Raw genomic sequence first — 13,140 nt, 5'->3', positions numbered from 1 at the left:
CCAAATTTTACTTCCCTGGTCTTATAACCCAACCCCTAAATTCTCCTTCATCAGTTTTATATCCTACAAGCAGGTACACTCACCTTGACATATTCTTCCTCCTTCCTGCAGTGCTTTCCTTTCGTTCTATCTGCACATCTCAAATTCTACCTAGCTTGCAAGCTTTAGCTTAATTTTTTCCTACAGAAAATCATACTAGGATCACTGGAGTTTCCCCTTTCATATCGACAGCAGTGACTACCCATTATACTAACAAGGATATGGTGATATCTCATTATAATCACAGCTGTTTTCCCTCCCAAAGATATGTGAAAATATGTACAGCACATGTGTGGGGATATAGCATGTATATGAAAAGTTTGGTGTAGGAAAATAACTGAAAACATGTAAATTAAAATCCTCCCCAACTTTTTCCCAGTCTGATAACCTGAAGTATATGAAAATATAGAAATGCATAAATTTATACAAATATAAATTCAGCAATGAAAAGTTCCTACTAAGTATATCCCATCCAGGGGGCATTTCCAGGGGGAATCTTTAGTTTTAGAACATTTTGTGTTTCTAAATATAGTCATAAAATGCATTTTAAATTAATTCCTTTTAACATAAACCTAAAGCTTTTATACTTAACAGTGATAAAAGATTAATTTTCAGGGATAAAATGGATGCTTTTCAATTATTCATAGCCAAAGACAAAAAAAAAAAACCAAATTATTGAGCTTCTTATTCCTAAAGCTCAAGTATACAATGGAAATAACAAAGGCTTTTAAATGATTAAAAAAAAATTTTAAATCTTAGTTCTCTGTATTTTACTGTGATCTTGGTAAGTTACTTTCTCCATTTGTAAACTGGGAATAACCTAAGTGACATGATTCTTGTGGAGGAAAAAAATGAGATGAGATTTATAAAGCACCTTGTACTACATCAGGTCTTACTCTAAGCCACAAGTATTATTTCTTTTCTTATTTTCCTTAAGGAATTAAGGAAAGGGTCATCTCTTCTCCTTCTTCCAGTAATAAAGAAAAACAAAGAACAAGGTCAGAAAAGGGTTAAAAAATGTTGTTCCTACTCCCAGGTGAACTTCTCTAGAGAAAAACTACAAACCAAAAAAAAACAATTCTAAAAGTATCATTTCAAAGTTACATATGTTGTTCCATTAGTTACGCCCTGGATTTTACCTGCAAATTCATTGAAATGATTTCCGATATCATATGCCAGGTAGTTGTATCCAGAATATTCATAATCAATGAACTGTACATCACCTATGTGAGACACAAAAACAAAGACATAAGAAATCATATATATGATCAGAAAATCCCTATGCTATTTGTAATTAAATAGCTTCCAAAATTTTGTCTCATTGTATGTGCTTGGTTACATGCACTTCTGAGACAATACAGGGTAAGGCTGTGAATTTTATGGCAATGAGCTTTACAAAATTCAAATTACATATTGTCAACAGCTTCTTTGTGAACATTAATGTCCACTATATTAAAGTCAAAATAATCATTCTCCAAATTCAAATAAAAGCAAAATATCCCTTTCACCACAAGGGGGCATCAGTTACTTAAAAATTCAAGTTTAATTAGAAATGAATAGTTAATCTTTGGAAATTAATAACCTGTGCAATTTTAACAAAGTATGATACTCCAAAAGTAAACTGACAAGCTATTTTACATATACAAATCAAATATAAACTTTAAAAGATGAATTCTGTGAACCCTGCAGTTATGCTATGATACTTGATCAACTTAATATCCCTAATTTAAGAAATTGGTTGCTATAAACTCGTATTATCCTGCAATGTTACGTAAATAAGATTTCCAATAGCATACCTGAGCAGCATTAAGGTGGTTGTTTTATTTTTTAAAAAGAACAAAGGTAAAATTGCTTATTGTAAACTTTTTATTTTGAGAAATTTTTACATAAGCTAGATTCCTATTCTAAATTAATGCTAAATATATATGCATATTTCATTCCTTTTTTTCCAAAGACAATCCTGTTCCACCTGCCCAAGGAACATACTCCTGCTCAGGAACATTCATTTTTGAGTACTAAGTATTATAGAGGGTTTGTCTCAACAAAGACATTGGTCTTTTAAAAGAGAGATAAGAGAAAAAGTTTAAAAGAGAGAGAAAGTTAGAGACATTAAAAAAATAAAAATAAAAATGGGTCACTGTCAACACCAGGCATCACAAACTCAAAGGCTTACGGGGCCATACAGTTAAAATGGATACACAAACAGAGATGGCTGTAAGAACAGTTCCTAAGCAGCTTATATCGAGAAAATGCATAGCAAATGCGTAGTTACACTTTTAAACGTCAAACTGAAGTAACAAAACAAACTCCTGGTCTACACACACTGGCATTTCCTAAATAAAAGAGCTTTTGATCTTGATACAGATATATATGTTTAATTTAGGAATATATGTTGATCATATCCAAACTCAGAAAAAGAGAATTACATGACACAAAAATATCATGGCAAATGGAATATTTTACATAAAAGCAAAAAAAATTTTAATGTAATTGCATTTAATATGTAATTCTAAACTTGTATAAATAAGTCTAGAGTAAATTAAGTAAGCATCTCCAAAGTATCAAAACCCAGTTATCAAAATCTACATGCATACTGACAAAATATATTTAAGGTTTTAAAATGCTGGTGAATACAATAAATCACTGCAATTGAACCACCACAAGTATTATAGTCTTGAATTCAAAAAACTATCCCACAGTCTTAAAGTTAACCAAATCACTTTACTAAATTGCAGAATGGGAAGTGAGAACATGTTTTAGAGTTTGTTCTGGGAATAAAAGGGTGAAAACCACCATCATGATAAAATACTCTGCAGCCATGAAAAAAAATTTTCATTTTCAAAAATTATTTGATGACCAGGAGAATTACAGATGTTATATGAAAAAAAGATATAAAATAGTAAACACAGTGATCCAAAATATTAAAATAGTATGCCTGGAGAGAGAGGAAATAACATATAATGCATAGGGGGAAAAAGATGAATGGAAATTAACCAAAACAATACGTTTCAACTGGTTTCATTACAGGTGATAGACAAGTGACCTTTTTTCCCTTGTATTTTAAATTATTTACAATAAACATTACTTTTAGGAGGAAAAAAAACGACAGTTTAAAAAGATTAAGATGAATTCTCTAAACAAAACTGTCAATAGATAAGAGACTAATAAACACAATAATCTGGGATATACCTATCCAACCGGCCTTATGAAATCAGGATTCAAGAAGATTCAACAGGTTGCACAACTGAGCCAACCAAAACAGTTTTAATACACAGTTTTTTAAAATCGTAGCTGTTGATCACTTTAACTCTTTAAACACAAATTCTTGTAGAGCTCATATTAACTGTTACATGCCAATAAAAATACACAGCCCAGTCCTGAAGCTTACTTTTGCCACATAAACAAAAGCTTCAATTTCAATTTTCAAAATTATATTTAGAATTTGGCAAATACAGTTAAAATGGCAGGTAAAAATGCCTGCTTGTAAATACAATTTAAATAAAGCATAGATCATTTTAACAAAAGTTAAAATCTGTTTCAGTATGAAAATTTTAGCAATGACTTTTTGTAGTAGCATTAATTCATTAAAACTAGCCTTTATTTTTAAATGCAATGTTGAGTTTATAAATAATGAAATTTAAAAAATAAGAAAATGAAGCTAACAAGATACAGATGAGGCTGTTACCAGGCTCCGTGCATGTGAACAAGTGATGCGATAAACCTCCAGTCAGTGCGTTTAAGAAGCACGGGGTGCGCCGCCACATGGCAGCAACAATGGCATACCTAATCTGTAGCAGATGAAGAAAATTTGGCAAACTCACATTTTACAAGACACAAAGCTTAAAAGGAAAATTTAAAAAAAAAAAAAATCTGCATTAACTATTCTTTTTTCAAACTATTGCAAACAAAGTGGAACTCAACCTTAAATTTAATCTTCTGCAACAAAATAAAATTAAAGAGTCCTACTTCACTTATTTTGGGTGCCAGAAAAATCAAATTACTGGAAAATGCTTTCCTACTAACAGAAAATACACTGAACTTTTTTCTTGTACAAATTTAAACTCTGATTTCTAAAATGTCCAATTGTTTAGAGGAACATCCACATCACTATTAAGAATTAATAGCTCAGATGGCACGACTATCTTGTTAATTCTTTAAGACATGAATTTTTAATTGAGGTTTCAAGGGTGGAAAAAAAATGATACTCCTTAAAATTTTTTACAAAATTTTATGTGTATATTAATTTTCTGAGGACATTCTCAATTTTCCAGATTCTCAAGGGATCCCTGACCTCTAAAAGAGTAAAGAAGCACTGCTTTAAGGGCAAAGCTTATATATTATTTATCTTTATATAATTAGCACACTGACTACACATAATGGGTAAATCATAAGATTAATGAATAAAATTATAACCTGGATTTTTCAAAAGCTACATTTTTCTTTTCATTACTTTATTTCCTGCATATCTTCACAGAAATGAAATCCACACATTATTGAGTTTAATTGTTCAAATCTCAGTGTAGTTGAAAACAGTCGGCCAATTTTTGAAGTACTTTAAAACCTAAAAAATTAGTTTATTTAACTAAGCCTATAAAATTCACATGCTACATTTGTTTGGATCCCCTTATTTTGTTGTTAAGGAGAAAAGGATAAAAATAAAAAGCAAAATAACCAATATGAGAACTTGAAAACCTTTTCGAGTCACTCTACTTGCTCTGCAGCATTAGGTAAGGCAGAAAGAGAACAAAGAGAAAAAATAACCACAATTACACTACTGTTAGCAAATTGCTTTTTCTCTTATACAGAGAAAGGGAATATTCTGCTCTGAGAAACTTTCCCTTCATCCCTCACTCTGGCGTCTAGTAGTACCTGTATACCTTCACCACAGCACTCATCATTCTGAATGTAAATATCTATTTCATGATCTGACTCCTCCACTACATGGAATATGGCTTCCTGGAAGGACAATAGGTCCCTTTCATCTTTAATCATGCAATCCACAGAGTAATCTCTAGCACACAGTACGTATTAAAATGCTTATCAATGGAGGTTTTTGCATAGAATGCTGAGACACAGTGATAACACACATTATTTAAATGGGTGGTAGGGAAGAAGGAATAAGCATTAAACACTAAAAACAAGTATGGCATTTCTGACATTCTTATCCACGTATATGCTTGAACATATAGTGGGAATGAACGTATGAGTAAATAAAGAAAAAACACTAAACTAGTAACTATTTTAGGCAGCTCTTCCTTAAGAGTTTAGTTAATAGTTTAGGCTTTTACAGTCCCTTTAAGCTTTTAATAACCTTATTTAAGGATATTTTATTTGATGCTAAATAGTAATCTAGAATACAAGTTAAAACAAGGTTAAGACTATCCTTCATAAAAACTCCACCTTGGAAAATACAGGTCACCAAATACAAAAATAAATTTGTATTTACTTAAATTTTAAAACAAAACCAACAACAACAACAAAAAAAACTATGTCATTAAAATATCAATGGAACAACCAAACCACAATATCTTTGAATTAATAACTAGAGTGGGTAAGATTTAGAGCCAACTGAGTGATTGAGAATGGTGCCTCACACATTTTCTATTTACAGTGTGTAAACTCTAAAGAAAACCCTGGTTTACACTGTAATTCCCATAAAAAGCTTCCTTTTTTCTTCCACTCATGTGTATTTCTTTAAATAGCTGTAAATCAGCATCTTGTATTTCACTGACAGGGAAAATAATCAATGACGGCCATTACCGAAATTTAAAGTTCTATATTAGATCTTTATATAAGCTTTTAATGAAGAAATGGGGAGAGAGAAAGAAATGAAACAGCTACCAATAAACATTCAGACAGAGCACCAAGACATGAGAAAACATACTCAAAAGCTTTAGCAATTACTTCTAACATGGCAGCAGTTAAAGGGTTAGTTGAAATTATATTAGAATTGAAGTCAGTCTATAAGCAATATTACAATTTGTTCTACTTAATATAAATTCTTTTTTAAATTAATGATTAATTTAAAAGATGACTCACAGCTCTGGAAGCAAGAACACTGCTTCTGGTTCTCTTATTATGTAATAAATTCTATCATCATATCATTAAGTATTCTTTCCTTACCTTTTTAAGATGTCATTTCACTGAAGGCAAGGAATGGGGCCGCTGTTTACCAACCACCTAATTCCTGGCACTAACTTTTCAAAAATCTTGACAGCTACCACATTACCTTCAGAAAGGAAGCTCACTCTTCTCCTATATTCCTGTGTCCTGTCAACTGACATGGTGAGAACAGATAGAGGCAGTATTTCTTCCTGTGATGCCTACCATCTCCTGTAACATTCCCAGGTGCAGAAGCCTATAAACTGCAGGTGCTCACAGTCTTTGTGTATGTGTGTGTGTATAAGTATGTACTTATATATTCATACACACATACATATATACATTTTTAAACTTTACTCACTCAAGTTATAGTTAAGATAAAATCTGTAAGCTGTACTTAAAGACAAACTGAATTGTCATCTCATACCTATGAGCCATAATTCCCCTAGCTATAAGACATAGTCAACCACTGGCTTATAGTAACTATTTTCACTTTTTCAGAATCAAGCACATTGTAAAATGCATCCTGCAAACATAATAAAGGGGTTGGCAAACTATATATGCTCAGGCCAAATCCAGCCCACTGTGTGGTTTTGTAAATAGTGTGGAACACAGTCACTCACATTTATTAATGTATTATCTATGGCTGTTTTTGTGCTACAACAGAGCTGAAGAGTTGCAACAGAGACTGTAATACTGTACACAAAGCCTAAAAATATATACTATCTACACCTTACAGAAAAAGTTTGCCAACCCCTATTATAATAGCAGCAGCTCTGAGCTGCTAAGTACCTACTCCAATGCTATACACTTTATATACATGATCTAAAATTTTGTCAGCAACCATCTGAAGTAGATATTACCTCTAAGTTAGAAATAAAGCAAATTAAAAGTTCTAGATTATCAAAAAGTATACACACTGCATGGAAACATGTTAAACATGCAGATTCCTAAGCCCATTTACGGAAATTCTTGCTCAGTTAGTCTTAGATGGGACCCCAAAACCTACATTTTTTTCCAAGTACCCTGGGTGATTCTGGTGCAGAAAGTCAGGATCAAATATAAACACTTAATAAAGAGATAAAATGCAGATGCCTGGCTGGCTCAATCAGTGGGGCATGTGACTCTAGATCTCACAGTTGTAAATTCAAGCCCCACGCTGAGTGTAAGAGATTACTTAACGATAAAATCTTTAAAAAAAAAAAAAAAAAAAAGATAATTTATCTAGTATCACCTACTTCTATATGTGATTGAGCAGGGATGTGAACCTAAGTGTGCCTGGTTCCAACATGTACATTCTTTCTAACTTCTCTTAGTTGTAACTAAGCTCTAATACATCTGCTTTTATGAGTTACTTAGGAAAAAAAAAAAAAAGAGTGACTTAGAAATGTTTAACCTGGTGACAATAAACAAAATCTAAGTTATTATGGTTGAAAATTACATACGGAGACTACAAGTTGATCCAGTATAAATTCATGAAGTTTAACTAAAATCTGCACTTCTGAGAAATGAAGGGTCTGAAACATACCAGAGAGATACTAACCTTGATGATGTTAAAGCCAATCCCTTAGCTTTCATCTTATTATGTTTACATATTTTTAACTCAAGTGGGTACAAAATAGTGAAGTCCTGAACTCAAATCACACGAATGACTTAACAAGTGATAACAAATTAAACACATCTGTGAATATAATATGCAGCTTAATCACTTGTTCTATGTAGAAATTGTTTTAACCTCCAAAGACTTCACCCTTGGCTTTTAAATACTGTAACAAGTTAACCAGTTAAGGTAAAGAACTTTTGCAGTCCCTATTTCTAATTTTAATTATCCTCCTTGAGATTGCAGCTCTAAGTACTAATGCTACAATCTTTTTGTTCATTAAATTTACTAAATTTATAGAGTTTACAATTTTTTAAGCACAAGGAATGGTATCTTCTCCTTATAACTAAAGGCAAATATGTCATAGTTATATTACTTCAAAACCATTAGCTCCTAATTTGAAAGTTAGATAATACACAGAACAAAGCTCTTGCCACACTCTCATGAGTTTTAGATTCTTACTTGAACATTCCAACCGTATTTTCTTAATGCTATGTATCAACTAATCACATAGCAATTGATTCTTTTTTTTAATGGATGCCATAAAGTCCAAACTTGCCTTCCTAAAAGACACTATAAAACCACTGGTAAGGAAAAAGAACATATCCATAACACACAAATATAACCACAAAGACAAGAAGAAACAAATGGTACACAATAGACTTCTTGAAGAAAGGAAAACTCTAAAAAAATATATCAAAATAGTTACATTTGTTGAACTGTGAAATTCATTCTTCTGTGTAGGGAAGAAAAATTAGACACAAAAATATGATTTAGCTAACTCTTGGTAAAATAAGCAAATGATAGTCTTGAAATCTTAAGAGTCAAACTGAAACAAAGATTTTGTTTGGAAATATGAGGACTTTTCATATCACTGATAAACAATTTAGATAGGCAACTGATTAAAAGTAAAAATGCATTTTTTTAATACCTACGACAAAGTAATCTGATTTTTTTGGTCCCTTATATTTTAGTTTTATAAGTTTGCTCTGTGAAATGAATATGCAAAAGAAACTTATAAAATAAAAATATGAAAAGTTAAAATATATTCCAAAGGAAATAACAGATTCTCTTTGATTAACTTGCAGTTAAAAATAAAGCTGAGTGTCCACTTCAAACGTAAGATGAAGTCCCTCACTTGAAATTCCATTATATAGAATGTGTTATTTGGTCTTGCTCTGAACTTAAAAAAGCTAATATATCACTTTAATGTATAACTAATACTTCTGTCTCACAAATGGCATTGAGATTTGGTTACTAGTATATAAAGTAATATATACATAGCAATTAGAAAAGATAAATGGACAATAAATAATAAAGGACACTGTCAAGTACTCCATGGTTTAGGATACACCTTAAGTTTTTTTTAAAAAAATGCTTCCACACAAAGACTTCATAATATTCAAAATAAAGATGTCAGCTCAATGTATTTTTAAGAAATAGAATCTCTAATCCATACTATAAGATATAAAACGTACTCAAACATGTTTTTAAGAATATGTGCTTCAGTCTACCATCCTTGACAGTGCTCTTTGGTTGATTTTCTTCAAGTTAAAGTCAGTTACAAATATTAACAGCCTTTGCATTAGAACAGTCTCAACTTAAAATCTATTAAGAATGGTCATGATAGTAATTTCATAGAATTATGACCATTAAATCAGAATTGTTTGGCTTTAGTATCTTCACAAAAACACAATCTTGATCGAAAATAATCTTCCAACTATAATGACTATACTCAAAACTGGTTTCCTTTAAAATGCAAGTTTCATAGTTTCAAACTTTTTGAATTAATAATCCTTCAACCAAAATTATATTTTCAAATTTCAATTAAGCATTGAAGGGGCATCTATGTTTTAGCAACCAAACCTCAAACCACTTTATCCAATAATATAATACAACCAGTGTCTCTTAAATATGGAAACAGAGAATTTGAATACAGCAAGATATGATCACAGAAAACATTTCACCAAAATGTATCACTATCTATACCTCAAAAAATGTTAAAACTATTTACCAAAGCTTCTTGATTACTACTTTAATAGATATAAATTTCAACCAGTACAAGTAACATTTCCTCCACCTGTGGCTCTCTCCTTAGCATCAAAATATCGAACAAATCAGAATAAACAGGTAATAGAAAACCTGAAGACAAATTTGTTTCTAATACTGCTGTCCTTCCCAATACTGAGAAAATTCTATACTTATTAAGAGCAGTGCAATGTCAGTTGGTTTTTCAATAACCCCCATTATAAGCAGGGACATTTTCAAACCATGAATTACCAAATAGGTTTCACAGTTAAATTTAAAAACAAAGTCATTTTATCATTTTTCATTTAAAATTCTTAACAAGAACCAAACTTTCTAAGAAACATATTTTATACAAATATATAGAGAATATATATTCCTAATTTAGCACAGTTACCATGACTTTATAACATAAAAGAAAATCTTTAAAGACTTCATGAATGTTTTTAATCCTTATATCTGAATTAAATTTACTGATACAAAGATCAAAGGACCATTAAGAACATCAAAGAAATCAACTTTACTTACTGCTAAGGTCAGATACCTACCTTGTTTCTCATTGTAGATTATATTCTTACACAATAGGTCATTATGGCAAAGCACAACAGGTGAGCCCAGGTTGGAAAGAATCTCCTTCATCCAAGTCATTTCTTCCTGAAGAATCTGAGAGCTTGGGATATCACTTAAGAACCTTTTAGTTTAAAAAAAAAAAAAAAGAGTTATATATTGTTTATATTAATGACTTTTTTCAAGTTTAAAGATTAAAATCTATTTTTAGTAAATTCTTTTCATTCAATTGCATAGACTCCCGAATTAAAACAAGCCAATTATTATAAAAGTCGGAATAAAGGAAAATCTTTACTTAATGAGCTGAATATGAATAAAATGAAACTAAGCAAGTTAAAATGCAGGACAGAAAGGCAAAAAATCTATTATTACAAAATTGGGGAAGGAAAGTAATATATATACTTAATAGCTAACATTTACTAAGCACTATTCTAAATGTTTTACATTTATCTCCAAGACACAGAGAGTTTAATAAAAAGAGGCTTAAGTATATTAAAGTTATAAAGACAGTTTATTAAAGAACTAAAACATCTATTTCAAGCTTTGAAGGGTGAATGCAGTACAAGTCAGCTAAATTTATCTATCGAAGTCAACAGACATGATCTACTATTGATAAACCTAATCAATTCTATGATAATCATCAGACATTTATCTTTGACTATCATATCACAGAATACTCCATTATCTATTATAGAAATTGTCTCAGAGTAGTGAGACTGGGAAGTATGGTAGGTAGAGTGGCAAACAGGATTGGAGATCATGGCTTTTTTTTAAAGATTTTATTTATTTATTTGAGAGAGAGAATGAGATACAGAGAGCATGAGAGGGGGGAGGGTCAGAAGGAGAAGCAGACTCCCCGCTGAGCAGGGAGCCCGATGTGGGACTCGATCCAGGGACTCCAGGATCATGACCTGAGCCGAAGGCAGTCGCTTAACCAACTGAGCCACCCAGGCGCCCGGAGATCATGGCTTTTTAATTCTACACTCTTCTGTACTATTTATTACACTATATTTATATTCATTTGATAAAAATAAAATGAAACAAAATAGAGTGCTACCACTCATTCATCAATAGCACCATCTGGCTTACAAAATTGCTGTTAGTTTATGCTTTGTCTTCCCTTAACACTTTAAGCCTAGCTTTCTTCATTCTTTCTCTACAGTCTCTCAAATTATAGCCTTACTTTTCCATTTTATAATATAATAAAGATTCTCTATCAATGAACTTAACTTTAATGAATTTGCCTATTCAGTTGGTTGCTGCCTGTATTTTCCCACTACTGTATTCTTCTCTACACACAGCTACCAAAAGTAATCCTTATACACTCTTTTCAAGATGGTGTTATGGTTCAAAAGTCTATTTAAAAGATACAGAGCTGAATAGAAATAATAGAACTGAAAGGATTGAACATGGTAATTACAATCACATACAAACAAAAAGGAATAGAATATGAAACAGATTTTTAATATTTTTTTTTAAAGATTATATTTATTTGACAGAGAGAGAGAGACAGTGAGAGAGGGAACACAAGCGGGGGGAGTGGGAGAGGGAGAAGCAGGCTTCCCACTGAGCAGGAAGCCTGATGTGGGGCTCAATCCCAGGACCCTGGGACCACAACCTGAGCTGAAGGCAGACGCTTAACGACTGAGCCACCCAGGCGCCCCCAGATTTTTAATATTTTAATTGTTTTTAATGTTTTAGTTGTATATTATCTATTAGGGCAGGGTGCTTTTTGCACGCTGTCCTACATACTTTGTATATAATAACTCAATTAACCCTCATAAAAAACTCTAAAAGGTAAATATACTACTCTTATTATTTCCATTTTACTTTTGCCCAAGGTTACACAGCAGAACTGTTAACTGGCAGAATTAAGGCTTCATCCTAGGCAGTCTGGCTCCAGAGTCTTGTACTCTTAACCCACACAATACAATACTGCCTCTGAACTCTGCATTATCTTAAAAAATCAAGAAAATCAGGGGTGCCTGGGTGGCTCAGTTGTTAAGTGTCTGCCTTCAGCTCAGGTCATGATCCCAGGGTCCTGGGATCAAGCCCCGACATCAGGCTCCTTGCTCGGCAGGAAGCCTGCTTCTCCCTCTCCCACTCCCCCTGCTTGTGTCCCCTCTCTCGCTGTGTCTCTCTCTGTCAAATAAATAAATAAAATCTTTAAAAAAAAAAAAAAGTCAAGAAAATCATACATTCACTACTGCCATGTATTTCATTATTTTTAAATTTTTCAATAAATTTTTTCAATAAAATAGTTATTTCAAAAGAGGATTTTGTTGTTTTATGCTGTCATTTCTTGAGTATTTAGCACATTGGACACATTTACAGATGTTTGCCTATCCCAGTTAAAAGGGTATACTATCCCTATCAAATTCAAAGTTTGACAAACTACCTGCAAATAAAAACACATACACTGAGTGAATCAAACTAATCTCTGAAATAATAACTCAACAGAACAATACAGCTATTTTCTCTAATGAATTATAATAAGTAAAAAGAAACAAGAAAAACTCTATAGGTCCTGCCTGTCTCTACTGTTCTTAAAATGAAAAATTCCTGAATACAAGTTGGGAGTATGTTTTAGATATAAAGGAGAAAAGAGAATTCCTAATTTTTGTACTAGTAGTAATCACTATAAAAACATGTTCATATAATTTAGATTCTAAATGCTAAGTTACAATTTTTTTAATAAAAAATAATAAAATACCTTACTTGGAACCTGGGGAGTCAGTTTTACAAAAGCTGAGTAAGACTCCAGTAATTGAATTTTCAACCTCATTATCTAGGACTTGTATAGTCTC

At 31.9% G+C, this 13,140-nt stretch overlaps 1 protein-coding gene across 1 annotated transcript in view; it reads right to left on the bottom strand.

The window, feature by feature from the left end:
• ETNK1 (ethanolamine kinase 1) overlaps positions 1 to 13,140 on the bottom strand; it is a 65,688-nt gene that overhangs the window by 15,767 nt on the left and 36,781 nt on the right. The window contains exons 4-5 of the mRNA XM_036113101.2: positions 10,315 to 10,457; positions 1,179 to 1,262 (exon numbers count right to left, since the gene is read on the bottom strand). Coding sequence (XP_035968994.2) covers positions 1,179 to 1,262; positions 10,315 to 10,457 — 227 coding nt within the window. The remainder of the gene's footprint in view (positions 1 to 1,178; positions 1,263 to 10,314; positions 10,458 to 13,140) is intronic.

This window comes from Halichoerus grypus, chromosome 6, assembly GCF_964656455.1.
Source record: "Halichoerus grypus chromosome 6, mHalGry1.hap1.1, whole genome shotgun sequence".
Classification (NCBI taxonomy): Eukaryota; Metazoa; Chordata; class Mammalia; order Carnivora; family Phocidae; genus Halichoerus; species Halichoerus grypus.
This window is presented reverse-complemented; position numbering and strand designations above follow the sequence as displayed.